At 43.3% G+C, this 19,558-nt stretch overlaps 2 protein-coding genes across 9 annotated transcripts in view; one reads left to right on the top strand and one right to left on the bottom strand.

Moving 5' to 3' along the window:
• CCDC68 (coiled-coil domain containing 68) overlaps positions 1 to 11,508 on the top strand; it is a 56,092-nt gene extending 44,584 nt beyond the window's left edge. For all 3 annotated transcript variants that reach the window (XM_070420320.1, XM_070420321.1, XM_070420319.1), the window contains 3 exons: positions 1,024 to 1,107; positions 6,480 to 6,556; positions 11,027 to 11,508. In XM_070420320.1, the coding sequence (XP_070276421.1) occupies positions 1,024 to 1,107; positions 6,480 to 6,556; positions 11,027 to 11,084 (219 nt within the window). In that variant the 3' untranslated portion in view covers positions 11,085 to 11,508. The remainder of the gene's footprint in view (positions 1 to 1,023; positions 1,108 to 6,479; positions 6,557 to 11,026) is intronic.
• A 1,824-nt stretch (positions 11,509 to 13,332) lies between these two features.
• RAB27B (RAB27B, member RAS oncogene family) overlaps positions 13,333 to 19,558 on the bottom strand; it is a 121,685-nt gene continuing 115,459 nt past the window's right edge. For all 6 annotated transcript variants that reach the window (XM_070420318.1, XM_070420316.1, XM_070420314.1 and 3 more), the window contains one exon: positions 13,333 to 19,519. In XM_070420318.1, the coding sequence (XP_070276419.1) occupies positions 19,330 to 19,519 (190 nt within the window). In that variant the 3' untranslated portion in view covers positions 13,333 to 19,329. The remainder of the gene's footprint in view (positions 19,520 to 19,558) is intronic.

Raw genomic sequence — 19,558 nt, 5'->3', positions numbered from 1 at the left:
ATCCCACGTTCTCATTTTACAGATGGGAAACCTGAGGCCCACAGTAGTTAAATGACGGAGCCGGTAGTGGCAGGGTTGGCCTTAGAATCCATGAGTTTCCTCTTCCTGCACACATCTGAACTTCTCCACCTCCCAGTTCCATGCTGCCACTGGCCTGATGCTTTTCTTCTGAAGCAAAGCAGGCTCGCCTCATCATGCTGCTGGTTTGTGCCGCGCCAGCACGGCCAAAGGCTTAGAAAAGACAGACAAGAGAATGAAAGCTGGGTCTCGGTGGGACGCTGCTTCTCTGATGGAGATACAGCAACAGCGCCCACAAGCTGTGTTTTTATTGTATAGACAGATTCCAAGAGGCAAAGTAAGGGTGTGGTCAAGATGTTTACAACATTCTCATGAGTTTCCATCCTACTCAATTACATGCACCTGAACTCTATCAAACCCACATCACTCAGGCACGTGGGGCCACATGTTTGGACCATAGGTTCAAGCTCACAACCATAGCTGTTGGCTATAATTGTGCTGGGAGGGCTCTGCCCCCCAAGCTGGGACTTGCACGTGGCAATAAGAGGACTGTGCCCCCTCTTTAGTCCAAGGCTTGAACCTGTCCAAACCCTGTAGCCGCTCTCCACACTGGTTGACCAGATCTCTGCCTCAGGCTGCTTCCCCACGCCAGGCAGTGGCCTGGCATCTTGTCCATTGGCCTCTGCATCTGCAGCATGAAAACATTATGTGGCTGAGAAGCAAGGATGGCCAATGCTGCTTTCCACAGATGCACTCCTGCTGAATTTGGTTTAAACAGGTTTCCCAAAGATTGAAATGTTTAATAGCAGCGTCTGTGTGCTCACATCCCCAGGAGCCAATTTGTTCAGCCATTCTCCTTGGCCTACTGAGTCTCCTGATGCTTTGGGATTTCATTTTTGTATTGGATGTACCTCATTTGACCACAGAAACCTGCACAATTCCTGACTTACATAACTATCCCCTGTTGTCTGACAAGGTTTTTCAATTGTGTTTCCTAATTCTTAGATGGAAGGCTTAAAAATTAATTTAAAAGAACAAGATAAAAGAATTGAAAATTTGAAAGATAAAGTTAATGTACTTGAAGCCCAGGTAAGAAGGAATCTCATATATTTCAGTGTGAATGTGATTGTGTGTGTGTGTGTGTGTGTTCAATGTTTCTGTGAGCCTGTGTATGAATGTCTTGTGTGTAGGTGTATGTGTGTAGTTGTGTGCAACGGTGTCTGGGTGTCCACGTGTGAGTATATGTGCATATCTGTGATGATCTATGAGTGTCTTTTTGTGAATATGTGTATATGTGCATCTTCTATGCATAAGAAATTATAGCTCTGGGGAGAAGTGCTCTTAATCATTACTACAGTATCAGTATTAAACACTTGATATTATTAAATTATTAACATTACATATTAATAAACAATTGTTAAAAGTCCATGAAAATTTTCCAGAATACTTGCTATATTGTGGAGACAGCTGATATGGACTGGCATTAGAAGGTTGGTCAAGGCCAACTTAGTCAGATAGCCTGTTTGCTGTCTCCAGCCTTTACCTATTTCTCACCCTGAGGTGTCCTCTCTCTTCTTCTTCCTTTATCCATATCCACGTGGCTTCCAAACTTTGTCTCAAGGCTCACTCACTTCAAGAAGGCTCTTATAATTTTCTTATTTTTCAGAGTTTTCAAACTCAGTGTAAGACTTGATCATTTACTGAGATGTTTTTCTATCTGCCCACTATTCCCTTTGAACTAGGGAAGCCCGCACTAAGGTTGGGGTATATGAAGCCCCCACAGCTGCCTCAGCTCAACTTCCTGCTCAGGGTCAACCCTTCTGTCTTTGTCAGATGGCTAGTCACTGCCTGCCCCGACCTGGCCACCTTGGCTGCTGCAGCCCTCGATCCTGCTTGCTGTCTGCTTCCGCGCTGTCCTGTTCTGTGGATACGCAGAGGCTCTGACTTCCTTGGAAACCTGCTCATCTTTTGGAGCTTTGCTCCTCCCCAGGGCAGACCAGAACTACACAGTCACACTCCCAGCATGCTGCCACACCATTCCTCCCACCTCACCATTCTTCCCACCTCACCATTCCCCCCCCTCACCATTCTTCCCACTTCACCATTAACCCCCCCTCACCATTCTTCCCACCTCACCATTCCTCCCACCTCACCATTCCCCCCCATCACCATTCTTCCCACCTCACCATTCCCCCCCTCACTATTCCTCCCACCTCACCTTTCCTCCCCCCTCACCATTCCTCCCACCTCACCATTCCTCCCCCCTCACCATTCTTCCCACCTCACCATCCCCCCCTCACCATTCCTCCCCCCTCACCATTCTTCCCACCTCACCATTCCTCCCCCCTCACCATTCCTCCCCCCTCACCATTCCTCCCCCCTCACCATTCCTCCCCCCTCACCATTCCTCCCCCCTCACCATTCCTCCCCCCTCACCATTCCTCCCCCCTCACCATTCTTCCCACCTCACCATTCCTCCCCCCTCACCATTCCTCCCCCCTCACCATTCCTCCCACCTCACCATTCCTCCCCCCTCACCATTCTTCCCACCTCACCATCCCCCCCTCACCATTCCTCCCCCCTCACCATTCTTCCCACCTCACCATTCCTCCCCCCTCACCATTCCTCCCCCCTCACCATTCCTCCCCCCTCACCATTCCCCCCCTCACCATTCCTCCCCTCACCATTCCTCCCCCCTCACCATTATTCCCACCTCACCATTCCTCCCCCCTCACCATTCTTCCCACCTCACCATTCCTCCCCCCTCACCATTCCTCCCCCCTCACCATTCCTCCCCCCTCACCATTCTTCCCACCTCACCATTCTTCCCACCTCACCATTCCTCCCCCCTCACCATTCCTCCCCCCTCACCATTCCTCCCCCCTCACCATTCTTCCCACCTCACCATTCTTCCCACCTCACCATTCCTCCCCCCTCACCATTCTTCCCACCTCACCATTCCTCCCCCCTCACCATTCTTCCCACCTCACCATTCCTCCCCCCTCACCATTCTTCCCACCTCACCATTCCTCCCACCTCACCATTCCTCCCCCCTCACCATTCCCCCCCTCACCATTCCCCCCCTCACCATTCCTCCCCTCACCATTCCTCCCCCCTCACCATCCTTCCCACCTCATCATTCCTCCCACCTCACCATTCCTCCCCTCACCATTCCTCCCCCCTCACCATTCTTCCCACCTCACCATTCCTCCCCTCACCATTCCTCCCCCCTCACCATTCTTCCCACCTCACCATTTCTCCCCCTCACCATTCCTCCCCCCTCACCATTCTTCCCCCCTCACCATTCCTCCCACCTCACCATCCCCCCTCACCATCCCTCCCACCTCACCATCCCCCCTCACCATTCCTCCCCCCTCACCATTATTCCCACCTCACCATTCCCCCCTCACCATTCATCCCACCTCACCATTCCTCCCCTCACCATTCCGCCCCCCTCACCATTTCTCCCACCTCACCATTCCAACCCCTTCACCATTCATCCCCCCTCACTATTCCTCCCCCCTCACCATTCCTCCCCCCTCACCATTCCTCCCCCCTCACCATTCCTCCCCCCTCACCATTCCTCCCCCCTCACCATTCTTCCCACCTCACCATTCCTCCCCCCTCACCATTCTTCCCCCCTCACCATTCTTCCCACCTCACCATTCCTCCCCCCTCACCATTCCTCCCCCCTCACCATTCCTCCCCCCTCACCATTCTTCCCACCTCACCATTCCTCCCCCCTCACCATTCCTCCCCCCTCACCATTCCTCCCCCCTCACCATTCCTCCCCCCCTCACCATTCCTCCCCCCTCACCATTATTCCCACCTCACCATTCCCCCCTCACCATTCATCCCACCTCACCATTCCTCCCCTCACCATTCCGCCCCCCTCACCATTCCTCCCCCTCACCATTCCTCCCCCCTCACCATTCCTCCCCCCTCACCATTCCTCCCCCCTCACCATTCCTCCCCCCTCACCATTCTTCCCACCTCACCATTCCTCCCCCCTCACCATTCTTCCCCCCTCACCATTCTTCCCACCTCACCATTCCTCCCCCCTCACCATTCCTCCCCCCTCACCATTCCTCCCCCCTCACCATTATTCCCACCTCACCATTCCTCCCCCCTCACCATTCCTCCCCTCACCATTCCTCCCCCCTCACCATTCTTCCCACCTCACCATTCCCCCCCCTCACCATTCCTCCCCCCTCACCATTCCTCCCCTCACCATTCCTCCCCCCTCACCATTATTCCCACCTCACCATTCCTCCCCCCTCACCATTCCTCCCCCCTCACCATTCCTCCCCCCTCACCATTCTTCCCACCTCACCATTCCCCCCCCTCACCATTCCTCCCCCCTCACCATTCCTCCCCTCACCATTCCTCCCCCCTCACCATTATTCCCACCTCACCATTCCTCCCCCCTCACCATTCTTCCCCTCACCATTCCTCCCCCCTCACCATTCCTCCCCCCTCACCATTCCTCCCCCCTCACCATTCTTCCCACCTCACCATTCCTTCCCCCTCACCATTCCTCCCCCCTCACCATTCCTCCCCCCTCACCATTCCTCCCACCTCACCATTCCCCCCTCACCATTCTTCCCCCCTCACCATTCCTCCCCCCTCACCATTTCTCCCCTCTCACCATTCCTCCCCCCTCACCATTCTTCCCACCTCACCATTCCCCCCCCTCACCATTCCTCCCACCTCACCATCCCCCCTCACCATTCCTCCCCCCTCACCATTCCCCCCTCACTGTTCTTCCCCCCTCACCATTCTTCCCACCTCACCATTCCCCCCTCACCATTCTTCCCCTCTCACCATTCCTCCCCCCTCACCATTCTTCCCACCTCACCATTCCTCCCCCCTCACCATTCCTCCCCCTCACCATTCCTCCCACCTCACCATTCCTCCCCCTCACCATTCCTCCCCCCTCACCATTCCTCCCACCTCACCATTCTTCCCCTCTCACCATTCCTCCCCCCTCACCATTCCTCCCACCTCACCATTCCCCCCTCACTGTTCTTCCCCCCTCACCATTCCTCCCCCCTCACCATTCCTCCCCCTCACCATTCCTCCCACCTCACCATTCCTCCCCCCTCACCATTCCTCCCACCTCACCATTCCCCCCTCACTGTTCTTCCCCCCTCACCATTCTTCCCACCTCACCATTCCCCCCTCACCATTCTTCCCACCTCACCATTCCTCCCCCTCACCATTCCTCCCCCCTCACCATTCCTCCCACCTCACCATTCCTCCCACCTCACCATTCCCCCCCCTCACCATTCTTCCCACCTCACCATTCCTCCCACCTCACCATTCCCCCCCCTCACCATTCCTCCCACCTCACCATTCCTCCCCCCTCACCATTCCTCCCCCTCACCATTCCTCCCACCTCACCATCCCCCCTCACTATTCCTCCCACCTCACCATTCCTCCCCCCTCACCATTCTTCCCACCTCACCATCCCCCCTCACCATTCCTCCCCCCTCACCATCCCCCCTTCACCATTCTTCCCACCTCACCATTCCCCCCCTCACTAGTCCTCCCACCTCACCGTTACCCCCCACCACCATGTTCCTTCTGCTTTCCCAACAGAAGAAAAAACTCATAACAGAAAGGGGTTGTCCAGATTTTTACATCTTGAATTTTGTAACCTTTTCTACCTTCCCAGAGGACCACTGTTCTCCTTATTCTGCAGGGTGAACTCTTCAAGCCTCAGGCTTTGCTTAGGTTCTCACCTGCTTTAGGTCATATGGGACTGTCCATTGATCAAGACAATGCTCACAGCTCTCCACAGCTGAAAGCATGGTGATTGTGGAATAATTGGCTCAAAACTAGTGTTCACTCAACTGCCCCATGAGGGCCGATGGTGGTACCTCGGGGGCCTCAGGTAATATGATCCGTGGCACATTACAGCCTCTGTCTCTAAGAAATGTCTTCAAAGGCGTCTCCTCACTGCTTTTCTTAAGAAGTGGCCTTTTGGCAAATATTACTTGATAAAATATTTTTCTTATGTTATTTTTACACAGCTAACATATTAATTCATTCTATATAAAGTAGTAAATATGGATAAGCAAATATAATACAAAAAATCATGCAAACATACCATCGATGGGCAATCACTCTGTGCAGTTCAAAACCAACTGCTTTTAAGTCTTAAAAATCAGTGCCTGGCACTGAGCTGGGTTCTTTACATGTTTTTATCTCATTTCAGAACCTCTGAAGAACAGACTATGATTATATCTGTTGTACAGATGAAGAAGTTAGGCACAGAGAGGTTAAGTAACTGAATGAGGTCACCAAGCTAGTGAGTGTGTAATTTCAGAGATATTAGTGACTTTCAACTGGTTACTTTCTGTGTTCTGACAGGAAGGACAAGGAGTGATGTAGGGTTGATCAGGAGCATGATTAATGTGCTTGCTATGCGATTTCTGAACTATTTTTTTCAACTTTAGAATAAAGAACTAAAAACTAAGGTGGCACTTTGGTCTGAAACTCCTAGGACAATGGTATCTAAGGCCGTCGCTACAAGGTAAAGTCTCTCTTCTTCTACCCCCACCTGCCTTCACAACCTCTGTTGAACATTCATGAATGTTGACATTCATCCCACTGGAGAGAGATCCCAATGTATTAATACTTATGTCATTGTTTACTGTCTGTTTCTCAGTTCTTCAAGACTAGGAACTGTGTTAATCTTGTTCACCACTGACTTCTCAGAGCCTAACATATGAATGCTTACTGAATAAATGAATTAATTCACTTAGATATCTCTTACCTCTTCTTTGTTGCAAAACAAGCCCAAGCTAGGCTTCAGTACTTTCTGCAAACAAACTAGATAGGCTCCTCTCTTGTCCTTGTTCTTCTACTGCTCACATGTTCTGTGCTATTGATGAGTATTTTAAGCATAAATTGCTTATATTTATTTAAATGTCCATGTCTATACCTCAAATCAAAATATGTTATAAATGTCAAGAGGATAAGACTAGTTCCTTGCATTTCACTTTACTGCCTGCGTTGTTAATGACAAGTGTCTTCAATAATAATGACCCAATTAAGCAACGATAATGACCCAGTAAAGCAATGGAAATGATAGCTGAAACCATCAAAGTCATTTTCTAGTGTTGACAGAATCCAAAGTGACAAGATGTAAAACAAAACAAAACAAAAAGACTCCTGGTCTCAACCTCATTTCTATAATACTCTATGAAATATTCACTTAAAAGAAAACAGTCTGTAATTACATGAATAATTTAAAAAGTGATTAAAAACTTCCTGTTCTAGCAGCTTTTGAATTTCCCAGTCTAGCCCCTCGGGGGCAGAAGCCCATTTTCTGAAACTCTTGGCGCATGCCTGAGCTGGAGAATCCCGCCGTGATTAGCATCAGGCTAGGAGGTCAGGCCTTAGCCTCTCTGTCTTAGTCCCTGAAACAAGTGCTTCACTTGGCTAATCATATATGTAATTACAGCCTAGAGAGGAAACCAATATGAACCGGTCTTCTAAAATCATTGGGCCCCCAGATGCTACGTTCTTAACTTTTTGGCCACTAGCCCTGCAGCTTCCAATCAAGAAAAGAAAGTAGCCCCAGCAGTAGTAAAGGAGGCAGTGAAATGCCAACATTTCAGAAGCCGTGAGAGGACAGTCAATCCTCGATTTTTGTGGACCTCGATTTAATGGACTTCAGATTTAACAGACGAAATTTCCGGTCCATATGTCATAAGTGAAAATTAACACCCGGTTAATTTAAAAATGCTTTTAACCAAGATTAGCTTAATATTAAATTAGTAGGTTATTTTTTTATTATTAATTCACTGTTATTGTTAACAAATTTTAGTGAACAGACCATATGTTGGAAAAAACACTCTAGTAATTTCACAAACGTAGATCAAGACTATATACCAAAACTGTAGTCTACATGTTTAAATCCTAGAGTCATTGCTCATTAACAATGTTCAGGGAATGATTAGTCCTTGATCATACCGCATCACCTGTGTGGTAATTGGTTCTGTCATCTGGAGGCTTTCTGTGGCAGTTTTAATTCCTGCTGGCCCATGTTCCCACGTGGGCTACGCCACGCCCAGCCGTGTGCATTTGCTTACTCATGGTGACTGAAGAATGCATGCATTTACTAGACCTATTCAGTGTACATTTAAAATTATAGTAATACATATAGAAAACTTTTCTGTGAAATTAAACCTTTCATACATACTAAATTTTAAAATTACACAAGCAGGTCTACATAAGTAAAAACAGGTAAACTAAGTAATTTGTCAATTTTTTAATACACGAATTCGGAAAACCTACTTTGTTATATAAGGGACTTTCTGCTTTAACAGACACCCCCTCACTTGAATTAGTCCGTTATTCCGAGGTTTTACTGAGATCACTTCAGAGCGAGGAAGGGGGAGAGTTTGGAATAGAAAGGCAAAACGTGACTTTACAAGGGAGGAGAGGATGGTCAAATTTTTGTTCCCTTAACAGTGTCATCTACATAAGAAACCTCTGAACCTGTAGAGAATTTTCATGAGTTTATTTGAGCCAAACTGATGACAATTGCTAGAAAGCAAAATCTCAATGGATTGGGCAAATGCTCTGGAGAATGGCAGTTTTGCAGCTTATTTTATATATTAGAGTCAAAGGTGGAGATGTAAGGGGGGGTTACATGAAATCCATTGGTGGTAGATTAGAGAGGTGGGAGAAAGCAAAGCGGGGAAATCTCGGAGATTGGATAAAGAATAAAACAGAAAGACAAATCCTTTTACGTTGCTGGGTTCGGGATAGTTAATTAACATTTAGAGCACATACAGCTGGTATGTGGGAGAACAAGATACCAATGAGGGGACTACATGGTCTCTCACGCTGGTGGGAGATTGTGCCCTGAGGGGGCTGGGAAAAGGGGATTACTCTGACATTCCAAGGGTTTCTTATTGTAGCTGCAAAAGGACAATAGACAGACCCAGTTAAGGTAAATACTGACCTTTGTCAAGGAAGATACTGGCCTAAGACATGACTAACCACCCTGACTTGCTTTTAGTTAGGAAGTTTTAATTTCAGACAACCCTATGTGGCTACTTTAGGTCGCTGAGTTTGCAAGGCCTGCCATCTAGGTCCCCCCTGAGGTTGTTAGGTTTAGTCTGTGGCCCCTTTCCGTCCACACCAGATACCGTTCCCCTTGGGGTGGTGAGGCATTGTGGCCAACATGCACTGTTTTGGCCCTGGAAGGAATGGAGCCAGCCAGGAACTGGTTGTCTCCTTACTGTAACCACTGCAGTGATGAGCGCCGAGATCCCAGTGGGGAAAGCTACAGGAACAGCGGGGATGTGCTGGAGACGATGGCTTCTACGGGCAATCCTACAGCAGCTGCAGTTAATTTAGAGTGAAAGGCCTTTTAGTTTTAAAGATTTATTTTCTTCCTATGACTTGGCAAAGGGCACATGGGAATAGTTCCTAATTGAAATAGGGAAACTGGACTGAATATGGCCTTTGTTCTATGATTTTTTGATAGAAATGGCAGTGTGAATGATATGATGGCGATGCAGGCATTCCAGGGGTCCAGGGACCCGAGGGTCTGGGACCCACTGTGAGCTCTTGGCCTCATGTAGGAACAAATTCAAATTTAAGCCAGAATATAGTTCAAAGTGAAAGTTTCGTAGTGAAGCAGTGAGAGCGAAGGCTACTCCACAGGCAGAGTAGCCCTGCCCTAGTGGGATTTACCTCCTTTATTGAGGATCATTTAATCTGAGGATAGAACATTCAATAAGGGAGAGGAATATTCAGGATGGAGACTTCTTGGAAGGTCCCATGGTCCATATTGTGTTCTTATATTGGCTTGCTGTTCCCAATCATGGCAGCCAGGTGTATGATTTAGAATGCTAATGTGTTACAATAAGCATATAACGAAGCTAGGGATTACTGCAAAGTGAAATTAGTCTCCACATTGGATCGAGCTGGTTTTCTGGGGGTTCTCAGCCATAAATTCATTGGGGGTTGGTCTTACTATCTCCATGATAATCCTTGTAGCCCTTATCAGTTACAGCCATTTCACCACATACCCTATCTCAACAGTAGGTCTCATGTTTGCAAAATGAAATATGGTTAATGGGCTCCTTTGAGAATGTGAGCAGTAGTATGGTTTGGTAAGTCTGGATTCACCAACATACAGTGGGCTTACAACTCTAGAGAGAGATTGGAGTATAAAAGTAGGCCTTAACTAAAAAAAAAGGTACATTTAAAAATTAATCTAGGCAAATATCTTAAATCACCCATAAAATATATTTCCATGCCACCCCTCAGTAAGTACCCTAAACAAGTTTGTGTTTTGTTTTGCTTTGCTTTGCTTTGCTTTTCCCTTGAGCATTAGAACATATAGATGTTTCTTGGGTTGAACACCAGTAGATGTGGAGATTAGAGGTCATTAGACAACGACAACAAAAACAAAACATACACACACACACACTCACACACACACACACACACACTCACACACACACTCACACACACTCACACACACACACACTCACACACACAGTCACACACACACACACACTCACACACACACTCACACACACTCACACACACACACACACACACTCACACACACACACACACACATTGAGGAGAGAAGGTCAGGCTTTGAGAAACGCACAGAATTAAAACATCCTGAGGGAGTACTGATGTGTTTCCCATCTCCAGGTCACTCTGGTGAGTATCTTCACTGCGTGAAGTGGCAGACACAGCCTCTAACTCTCCTGATCCCCCACCCCCACACTTCCTCACTTTTGTTCTAGTACAACTACATGAACTTGAGTAAGTTTAATGCTTCCACAACGTGATTCTCCTGTGTCTCATGGGGAATTACAATCCATCAGTTAACTGCCATCGCTTAAAGCAATTAGTTGTGATGCGGTGGTATAGGACAGTGGAGATGGTAATGGCGGCGGTACAGCAATTACATCCTTGCAGTTTAATGTGCTTGATCTTGATGACTGTGTGATCTTTTCTCTAGTGACTTGAAGCCTGAAGACTCTACCCCCTACTTGATGTTGGTTAGGCTACGGAAATGAGCTGGCTGGCTGAAGATCTGAATGAGAATGATCATTCCGTGGGTCTTACGTATTCTTTGAAACAGAATCTAAACTTGCATGTTAAAATGGCCCAATGCCAGTATTTAATGGAATCCATTATACATCAATAGTTTTGCAGGAGGATGACATTCCAGAAAATCAAACAAACATATATTCGAGGGAAAGAACTCTTTCTTCAAAGCTTACTTAATGGGTGAAGAAACCAGGAGCTTTCCCACGATGGAAGATAAATTCTGCTTTCAAGTTTTTAAAAACCTATCTTTTCTTGCAGATTTTTTACTGAAGAGAATGGTTTAAGGTTGTCAACTTGAACCTTTGATAGTGGTTTTTATTTATGTAAGTAGAAGGAAGTGTGTATATGTGTATGAATAAATGTTATATTTTAAAGTTGACTTTTGGATAATAAAATATATCTTACTATGATATAAGTTCATTATTCTCAACTGAGTTATGGGCAGGAGAAGATTCTTTTCAGCTGATTCTCCAACACACACACCCCTCCCAAATTGAGAAACATGGCTACCTCACCACACCTTAGGAAACCAGGGTTTTTCAGCTCGGATTGAAAATTGGTTGCTGAAGGCAGCGCACACTTAAGTACAAAGGAATGCACTTTGTGACTGCCTTCCTGGCTAATTTCCCTTTCAATATTCATTATATTTTCTAAGTAAAATATTGGGGGCGTGTAGGGACTGGTACACAGTGCTGTTGGCTCAGACCTCCATAAAAATGCCTGTATTATGAGTTCAAAGGAACACGGCTGTGATCTGCAGCCAGGAGGAATCTGAATGCACGAATTAGAATTATATGTCCAGTGCTCTTGTGAAAGTGTGCTTAAATGCCGGTACATGCATTCATTACAGGTGGAGCCTTGATCATTCTAAGTAAAACCAAATTCTAACCCGTAGAAATGCGGACGTACTGACAGCCAGGAAAGCAGAATGCTCTTCGACTAAAGGAATAATGGAAGACCTTAGTCACCCTAAAGGGTGAACTGCTTGAAGCCTTTTGATCATCCTCACTAGTGTGTAACTCGAAACATTTACTCAGGAAAGATGCTCAAAGCCTTTCAATGTGGAATGTGAAATTATCCCTGTCATCTATGAAATATTTAAAGGTCTGAACAAATGAGATGAAGTGATGTATTTGTAAATCCATCAAAGTACTGTTACCCTTGAAATGGTACATAACTGTGCAGTAGGAGACTTCACTCAGAGACCATGTAGGTTCCTCTTACCCATTGGTGCTCCATCCAATGCTCTATCCACTTAGCTTCCCAGCCAGGGTGTAAACAATTTTAAAATAACATATCCTTCCCCGTCAGAGTGGCTCAGTTGGTTGAGCATTGTCCTGTGCACCAAAAGGTTGCCTGTTGGATTCCCAGGCAGGGCACATAACTGGTTGCAGTTTGATCCTCCTCCAGTCGGGGGCGCACATGCCTGGCATGTGCGGGAGGCAACCAATCAACATGTCTCTCTCACATGGATGTTTCTCTCCCCCGCCCCCTTCTCTCTCCATCCTTCCCTCCCTTCCACTCTCTCTAAAAAATCAATTGGGGAAAAAAATGTCCTTGGGTGAGGATTAACAATACCAACAAAAAGAAGTCCTTCTTAAGTATTTAGCAAACTATGTCACTTTAAAAAACAAACAAACAGCCCAGCTTATGGCTCAGTGGTTGAGTGTTGACCTATCAACCAGGAGGTCAAGGTTCAAGTCAGGGCACATGCCAGGTTGAGAGCTTGGGGCAGTCTTTGTAAATGAACATTTAAGGAAACTGCATGGTTGTGGTCTAGAATTTTCCTTGAACAATGGTCCTTTCACCAGTCTGTGACTAAGGGAGATACCACCGCCTGCCTTAGCATTCTGCTATGGGGAAGAAGTAGGCTATAACATGTGGAAATGATGTGTACTATAGAATACTTCAACATGGTAAGTGCTAATTTTATAGATGCATCATTTAAAGTTATTAGAAAATTTCCCTTGCAAAACCCAGTCTTTAAATAAATAATAAATGGGAAAGTTTAGAGAGAGAGAGAAAATCACTGACTGCATCCTAAGGGACACCTTTCCTTTTTAATGGATGCATAATTGACATAACATTGTATTAATTTCAGGTGGATGCCATTTAATGTGATGCAAGTTTCATGTTAATACCCATTTAATGCTCCCCGACCCATGACATGTTGACCTTCAGCACAGAAAAAAAGGCTGCTTTCACTACACAAAATAATTGATAAAAATTCCTTTTTATTTGGAAAGTGTGCAGGTAATAATCACTGAATACAGTTCTCAGCCATAGTATTCAAACCCAGACACCACAAAATCATTGGATGCAATGATTTCTGAAGTCACTAGAACTTTGGTACAACAAAATAATGACCTAACGGGGTTTGTCAGGCACCACAGTCTACTCAAGAGCATATAGAAAAAAACACACTATACTTAAAAGTTTTAAGTTACATTCATAGCACTAGTCAAAACAGAGATGTGTGTAGATGACAGACAAAAGCAACCCAACGTGCTTAGCCTAAAAATGAGGACACTATCACTTAACGGTAGACCATTGGGATGCATGAAGCGCATCAGTGTTATGTCAGAGCACTGTCTACTTTTGACACATTAAGCAGGGAAACTTAAATAATTTCTTAAATAATTTCAGAGAGGGTATCTTTTACAAGGCTCTGGAAACAAAAGCCCTATTTGTACAAGGAGGTTGTTGACTAAGTTGTAATATACTATCTGGAATATAATTGGACTCTGTGAAAGAAATGCAAGTAACATACAAAATGAAATAGAACTCTTTTTTTTTTCAGTAACTTGAGATTAAATATTAAACATTTTCAATCAAATACAATGACCTCAAATTGACTACCCATTGGTAATTTCCAATATATCTACTAAAATTAGTTGTGTCTCCGGTTTTAAATTATGATTGTGATTTTTATTAGTTCTTCGTTTGTGATAATAGTGTCTGTTTATGAAATGGAATAAACCTTATATGTTCTCCATTGAGCCCGAAATGAACCCTGTGAGACATGCAGGGTTTCTAAGTCCCACATGAGGAGAAATCACTAAGATACTTAATAACAGACATGTGTCCCCAACTTGTTCTTTCTGGACAAGGCTTCCTCTCATTGAGCATTTGAAAAAAAATAACCTGGAGAATAAAAGATTAAGGATAAGCATATGTTACTACATATCAGTAGGGACACTATTTTGATGGGCCAACAGATATAAAGACAACAGCCACTGGTTAAATAAGGGACCCATTAGGTTAAGGACAGATATACCAGCTCCTACACAATTTCCTAAAGACCCTTAAAGACTAAGTCAGCTGAGGGATATTAGTCATGACTTCCACAATTTGTGGGAAAGAAAAGAATCTGAAAACATTGAAATGACTCATTCCAAAGATGATTCATTTGTATTTTTTTTCTTTAAAAGATGACACCCTTTAAAAGACTCCCACTAGTTTGTCACTGTTTTCTCTCCTCTCTATAGATGATAGGAAATCTCCCTCTGCCCCTCTCCACACGCTCCCCCACGCCCCGCACCACAGGTGGGGGGAGATTGCCTATCATCATATATGTGATGCTACTCCAGTTTATGAGGTTCAGATAAATAAAATGTTCCCAAGTTTCCAAAAGTTTGATGTTAATAATGAAATATTTTTTAGCTTAAATATTTTTATTAGCTTAGTTCTAAGGATAGACTCCTCTACTTGTTAGATAGAAAGGATGAATAAATATTTCCCACATATCTACTTACAAAAACTCTTTCTGTACTCTTTTTTTTCCTACCTAATAATCAACCTTTTAAGTATGAACTTCTCCATGTTCTGTCAGATCTAAGGACTCTACGTAGACAACTTTTTAATTCTTATCTCTCTATAGTGCTTGCTTAACAATGTCATCATGAGTGGGTCTTCACCCAAGCGTTCTAAGAAAATAAGTTTATAACATTCCCTATATATCTAGCAATAATTTTTATCAATTCTACTTTGTTAGACAAGTATTTTCATGGATTTATAAAGCATTGAGACAACACTCATCTCAGATAATATTCTATATTGACTGTCCCTGGTAAGAGCTCAGCACTCTCCCCAGAAATAAGTTTATATCATATTGCTCAAAAAATCATCAAGAAAAAAAAACCATAGCTTTTGGTGAACTTTTAGACAATGTTTTCAAATATAGACAGCATCTTAGCATCCTTAAAAAATGATAAAGCTTTCCCTAAAATACTTAAACATTCTAGACATCTCTTAAAGCTAGGTAGTAGAGGATGAAAGTAAACTTTTAAAATCACTTTGGTTAACATCAGCTCTCAGAACGTCCTTTTAAAGAATTATTCACTATCTTAGGAGACAGAAATTTCAATATCATTTCTTTAAAGTTTGAGTTTTAAACTCCTAAATTCTTTATGGATGAGGATTTTCCTTCAAATGGGTGAGTGTGATACACAATGAGGAAAGCATGTGCCCCCCTGCCCTTTTTATTCAGGTGAACAGAGATATGGGCAGCAAACAATCTTGTTTCATAGACACAAATCTCCAGGTTATACACTCTACCTAGTTGTACACTCTCTCTATCACACATATTTACATAGTTCTCTACCTGCTGTGCTCACTCTATTGGTGAAAATATACACGTTTCATCAAATTTGTTGACTCAATTTACAGTTTAAAAATATTTGGCTATTATTACTTTTTAATATAGTCATGTCCTTCTCTAGGCAGAAGCTTCTGTCTCTTACAAGGGCTGATTAAAACTCTTGCCCAGTTCATCCAACCTGATTGGCAGAGGGTAACTGACACTAGAAGCATAAGAAAGACACCCCCTGATACAAAAAATGACCCATCTGGTTAAAAACAACAGGTAAAAGGTTTACTTTAGAAAATGCTGGCGTTGAATTGTGTGCAGTGTGATAGCTGATACTATGGAAATGGTGGCAAACTGGCAAGAGTGTGACTTGGAAAGAACTTTAAAACTCTTATGTAGAGACCTGCAAGCTCAACTCCCAGCACTTAATATTTTCTCCGCCGATTCCTGACCTGCCACCCTCGTCATACCAAGACAAATATTGTGTTCTCTCAACTATTTTTGATACATTTCTCAAAGGAGTTTTCTCTTTTTACACAGAAAGGTAACCTTGTACCTATTCAGTTAAGAGTCTCAAGTAATGCTCACTCCATAAGAAGTGAGCTAGGAGACCAGGAGACGGTGGTAATGGTCTCCGATCCCGATGACGTCCTTGAACCCTTTGCCAAAGACATCAAAGACCGTAAGCTGTGTTCATGTCTCTGTGAGGCCTTCCTATAATGACATTACAGGAAGTGAGCTATAGGTTGGAGACAAATGTGGTCACAGAAGTATCCGAGGCACTGTGTTAGAGCGATGTAAACATTGAAACAGAGCGAACACTCCAGAAGTGGTTTCTATACCAGAAAGGAATGTCAAGTACACTTCAAAGATTTTTCCAAAATACAATTTGGCTTACTAGAGCATTTGGGAGATAATTAGTTACAGGGCTCATCTTGGCTAAACATATATATTGTTGTGAGTTAAAGGGGCTATGCCATCCTTTAAAGTGGTCTATACACTACTTCAGGGCCCCAAATTAATTTGAGGTTGTAAAATAAATAATACAGACTAACTAATTGGGAAATAATAAGAGAAGGAATTTCTATTAACGTTGACATAGAATTTGGGGTCAGATGTCAAACTTGACAGAAAATATTTCTTAGATCAAGTTTTTATAAGTAGAATACCACTACAAAGTAATTTTCTTGTCTTAAGTTTTGTCGTACTTGAGATTATTACCCAATAATTGTTATTTTTACAGGCGTAGTTCTATAATTATGGGCATCATCACCCTCTGCTTCACGCTGCAACTATCAAATGACAATCTTAAAATAGACCCTGAATAAATGCTTGTTAAATAGCTGACAATGACAGAAATTTGGCATAAGTAAGTCAATCATGTAACTGGAAAATCAAAAGAAACAAAAAGACATATCCAAAATAGAATACTTTCAGGATTTTTATAAAGGCTAAACATTCCCTATTATGGAAATGCAGGGGATATCACAATTTGGATCCAAATAAGACATTGACATAATGACCTCAAAAGTTCACCAAATTTTGCTAAAACAATAGCTACATTGTTTCTGCTCACTTTCTTCCAAAAGAAGCATCTTCCATGTTAGCCAATAGCTTTCTATCCTCAGGGCACAGGTACTGAGGTCATGAAGAACATCACGGAAAAAATACCATTGGCGGGAATACCCGAGTGTGATCTGTCTCAGAAGCTGGCTTTGTGCTGCAGAAGTTAGAGGAACTGGGCAGCAGACACCCAGAACTCCACCAGGCGCTAGCCCATCAGAGGTTCCAGAGCACTTTGATTCAGGGCACATTTCTGGGTCTAGTCCACACTAAGAACACTATAAGTAGACATTCCCTCGGATCTGAGTTCCTAAAACGGATTTGATACCAGATAGATGTTGGTAGGCAGAGGTTAAGGGGTGGGGGGAGCTGGGTTTAGGGTTTCCAGTGTCTGAAACTTAACAAAGTAAGTATGCACCAAATTGGAAAAATGAAGTTTAATTGGCAAGATTTTATAGTAAGAGGAACCATTCTGAGGAAAAATCATATACTCATAGTAAAAGAAGAAAACGTAAAGTGTAATGCCTTTGTTATTGATAAAATTCACTGAAATATTTAAATAATGGTTTAATAGGAAGTGATAATTATAAGAATAGGCAAATGAAAAATACTTTTGAGATCGTCTTTAGAAAGAAAAGGCAGCTTCTTGTGGAAAAAAAATAAAGTGATTAACCAATTTTTTGTGAGATATGATACAGTTCCATTCCTGCCCAACCCCCATATATAGGTCAACTATGGGCATTTTTGCCTTAAGCAAAATAAAAACAAGTGCTAAATACGTTGTAACATGGCACGAGCTATCATCAATTCTTATGTGATTAGTGACATGGAAATTCAGAGGGACCATAAAATGGATCCATGATTATTCTGAAATTGTTGGTCTACAAAGTGACACACCTGTATTTTCACAATTGATTCAAAGCCAGAGTATGGGTTAGAGAGGGGAAAAATCGATTTAGAGTTTCCAGGATTTTGTAAATTGAAAAGAAAACCACAATAAATAGTCACTTTCTGTTTCACATCACCAGCATATTTATCTAAAAGAAATTAAGGTGAAATCATTTTTGTTGACTGCATTTTTAAAGAGAGATTTTTTAAAATAAACAGCAATCTTTAATTTGTGCTTGTGACTATTTATCACCATTTGCTAAGAAAAATGAAACGTGAAGCCAAGCACTGAACCTATTTCTAAAATTTTGTTTGAAATGGAAACCTCTGGATCATCTCTTAATCCCAGCTAATAATGTCAGCTTCTCATTGGCTTGAGTGAAAGTTGGCTAAGTGACTCTTCCAGACATCTGTAACAGATACATTTAATTTCATTTGTCTAATGCCATGTTCCCATAGTTTCATTTTTCTCCCAGGGCATTTCTCTTGTACATTGTCATCCACAATCTTGTTCTTGTCTATCTGCCATTTATTAATAATATAAAAATGGCATTATTACACACACTCCTACATTTTAGCAGAAGTCTGACATTCATCCTCTCATAACCTCACCACTAATTAAGTAATTCTAATACAGCGTATTGGGTGTACAGAGTAATGTCATTGTTAATGACCCATTTAGAATTCTTTATTGTGTATCCATTTTTAACTATGTTTCCCCAATGCAAACCTAAAAGTAATAATCAGATTCTACATGTGAAGTAAACCCAATCTTTTTTAAAAAATCAACTTTCTATGTTCTCCCTTTGGTAGCCCATCCCTTTCTCCACTATGACAGGGTAATTTTTGTTCTCATTTACAACTCACTGTCATTTCATCTGTGTACTCCCTTACACACTTGTCTTCTTTATAAAAAAACAAAAACAAAAAAACTGGGCATCCATGATGATGAGATCACGTTAGAAATCTTTGATCTTGTTTGAAGGGGCCTCAGAAACAACTGGTCAATTCTTTTGAATACTGCTGACTATTTTGGTTTCTTAAAATACATTTTCTGGCAGAAAAAAAAAGATGTGCCATTATGCATGGTCTACCCAACAGTTGTGTGGTCTGTCGCTGTTTGGGGAAGTAATATCTGGGTGGGATCGGGATGGTGAGTTCCTGTGTGAGGTCTAGCAGGTGCATTTCTTCTCTGCTGGTTTCTCCCCATCGAGCTTCCCAGAGTTTCCACCATTGACAGAGTCGGGGACTTGTGTCTTCTCTACACACTGTTCCATTCGCTTCATTATTAAGTCCAGAAGAGTTTCCACAGCTTTCTCCACATCTTGGCCAGTCGCCGCACTTGTTTCAAAATATGGTATGCTAGCATGGAAGAGATGAGAAATATTTTCGAGAGGAAGA

The sequence above is a fragment of the Myotis yumanensis genome, unplaced genomic scaffold (genome assembly GCF_028538775.1).
Source record: "Myotis yumanensis isolate MYYU_CA2020_CCGP unplaced genomic scaffold, mMyoYum1.0.hap1 SCAF_7, whole genome shotgun sequence".
NCBI classification, from domain to species: domain Eukaryota; kingdom Metazoa; phylum Chordata; class Mammalia; order Chiroptera; family Vespertilionidae; genus Myotis; species Myotis yumanensis.
This window is presented reverse-complemented; position numbering and strand designations above follow the sequence as displayed.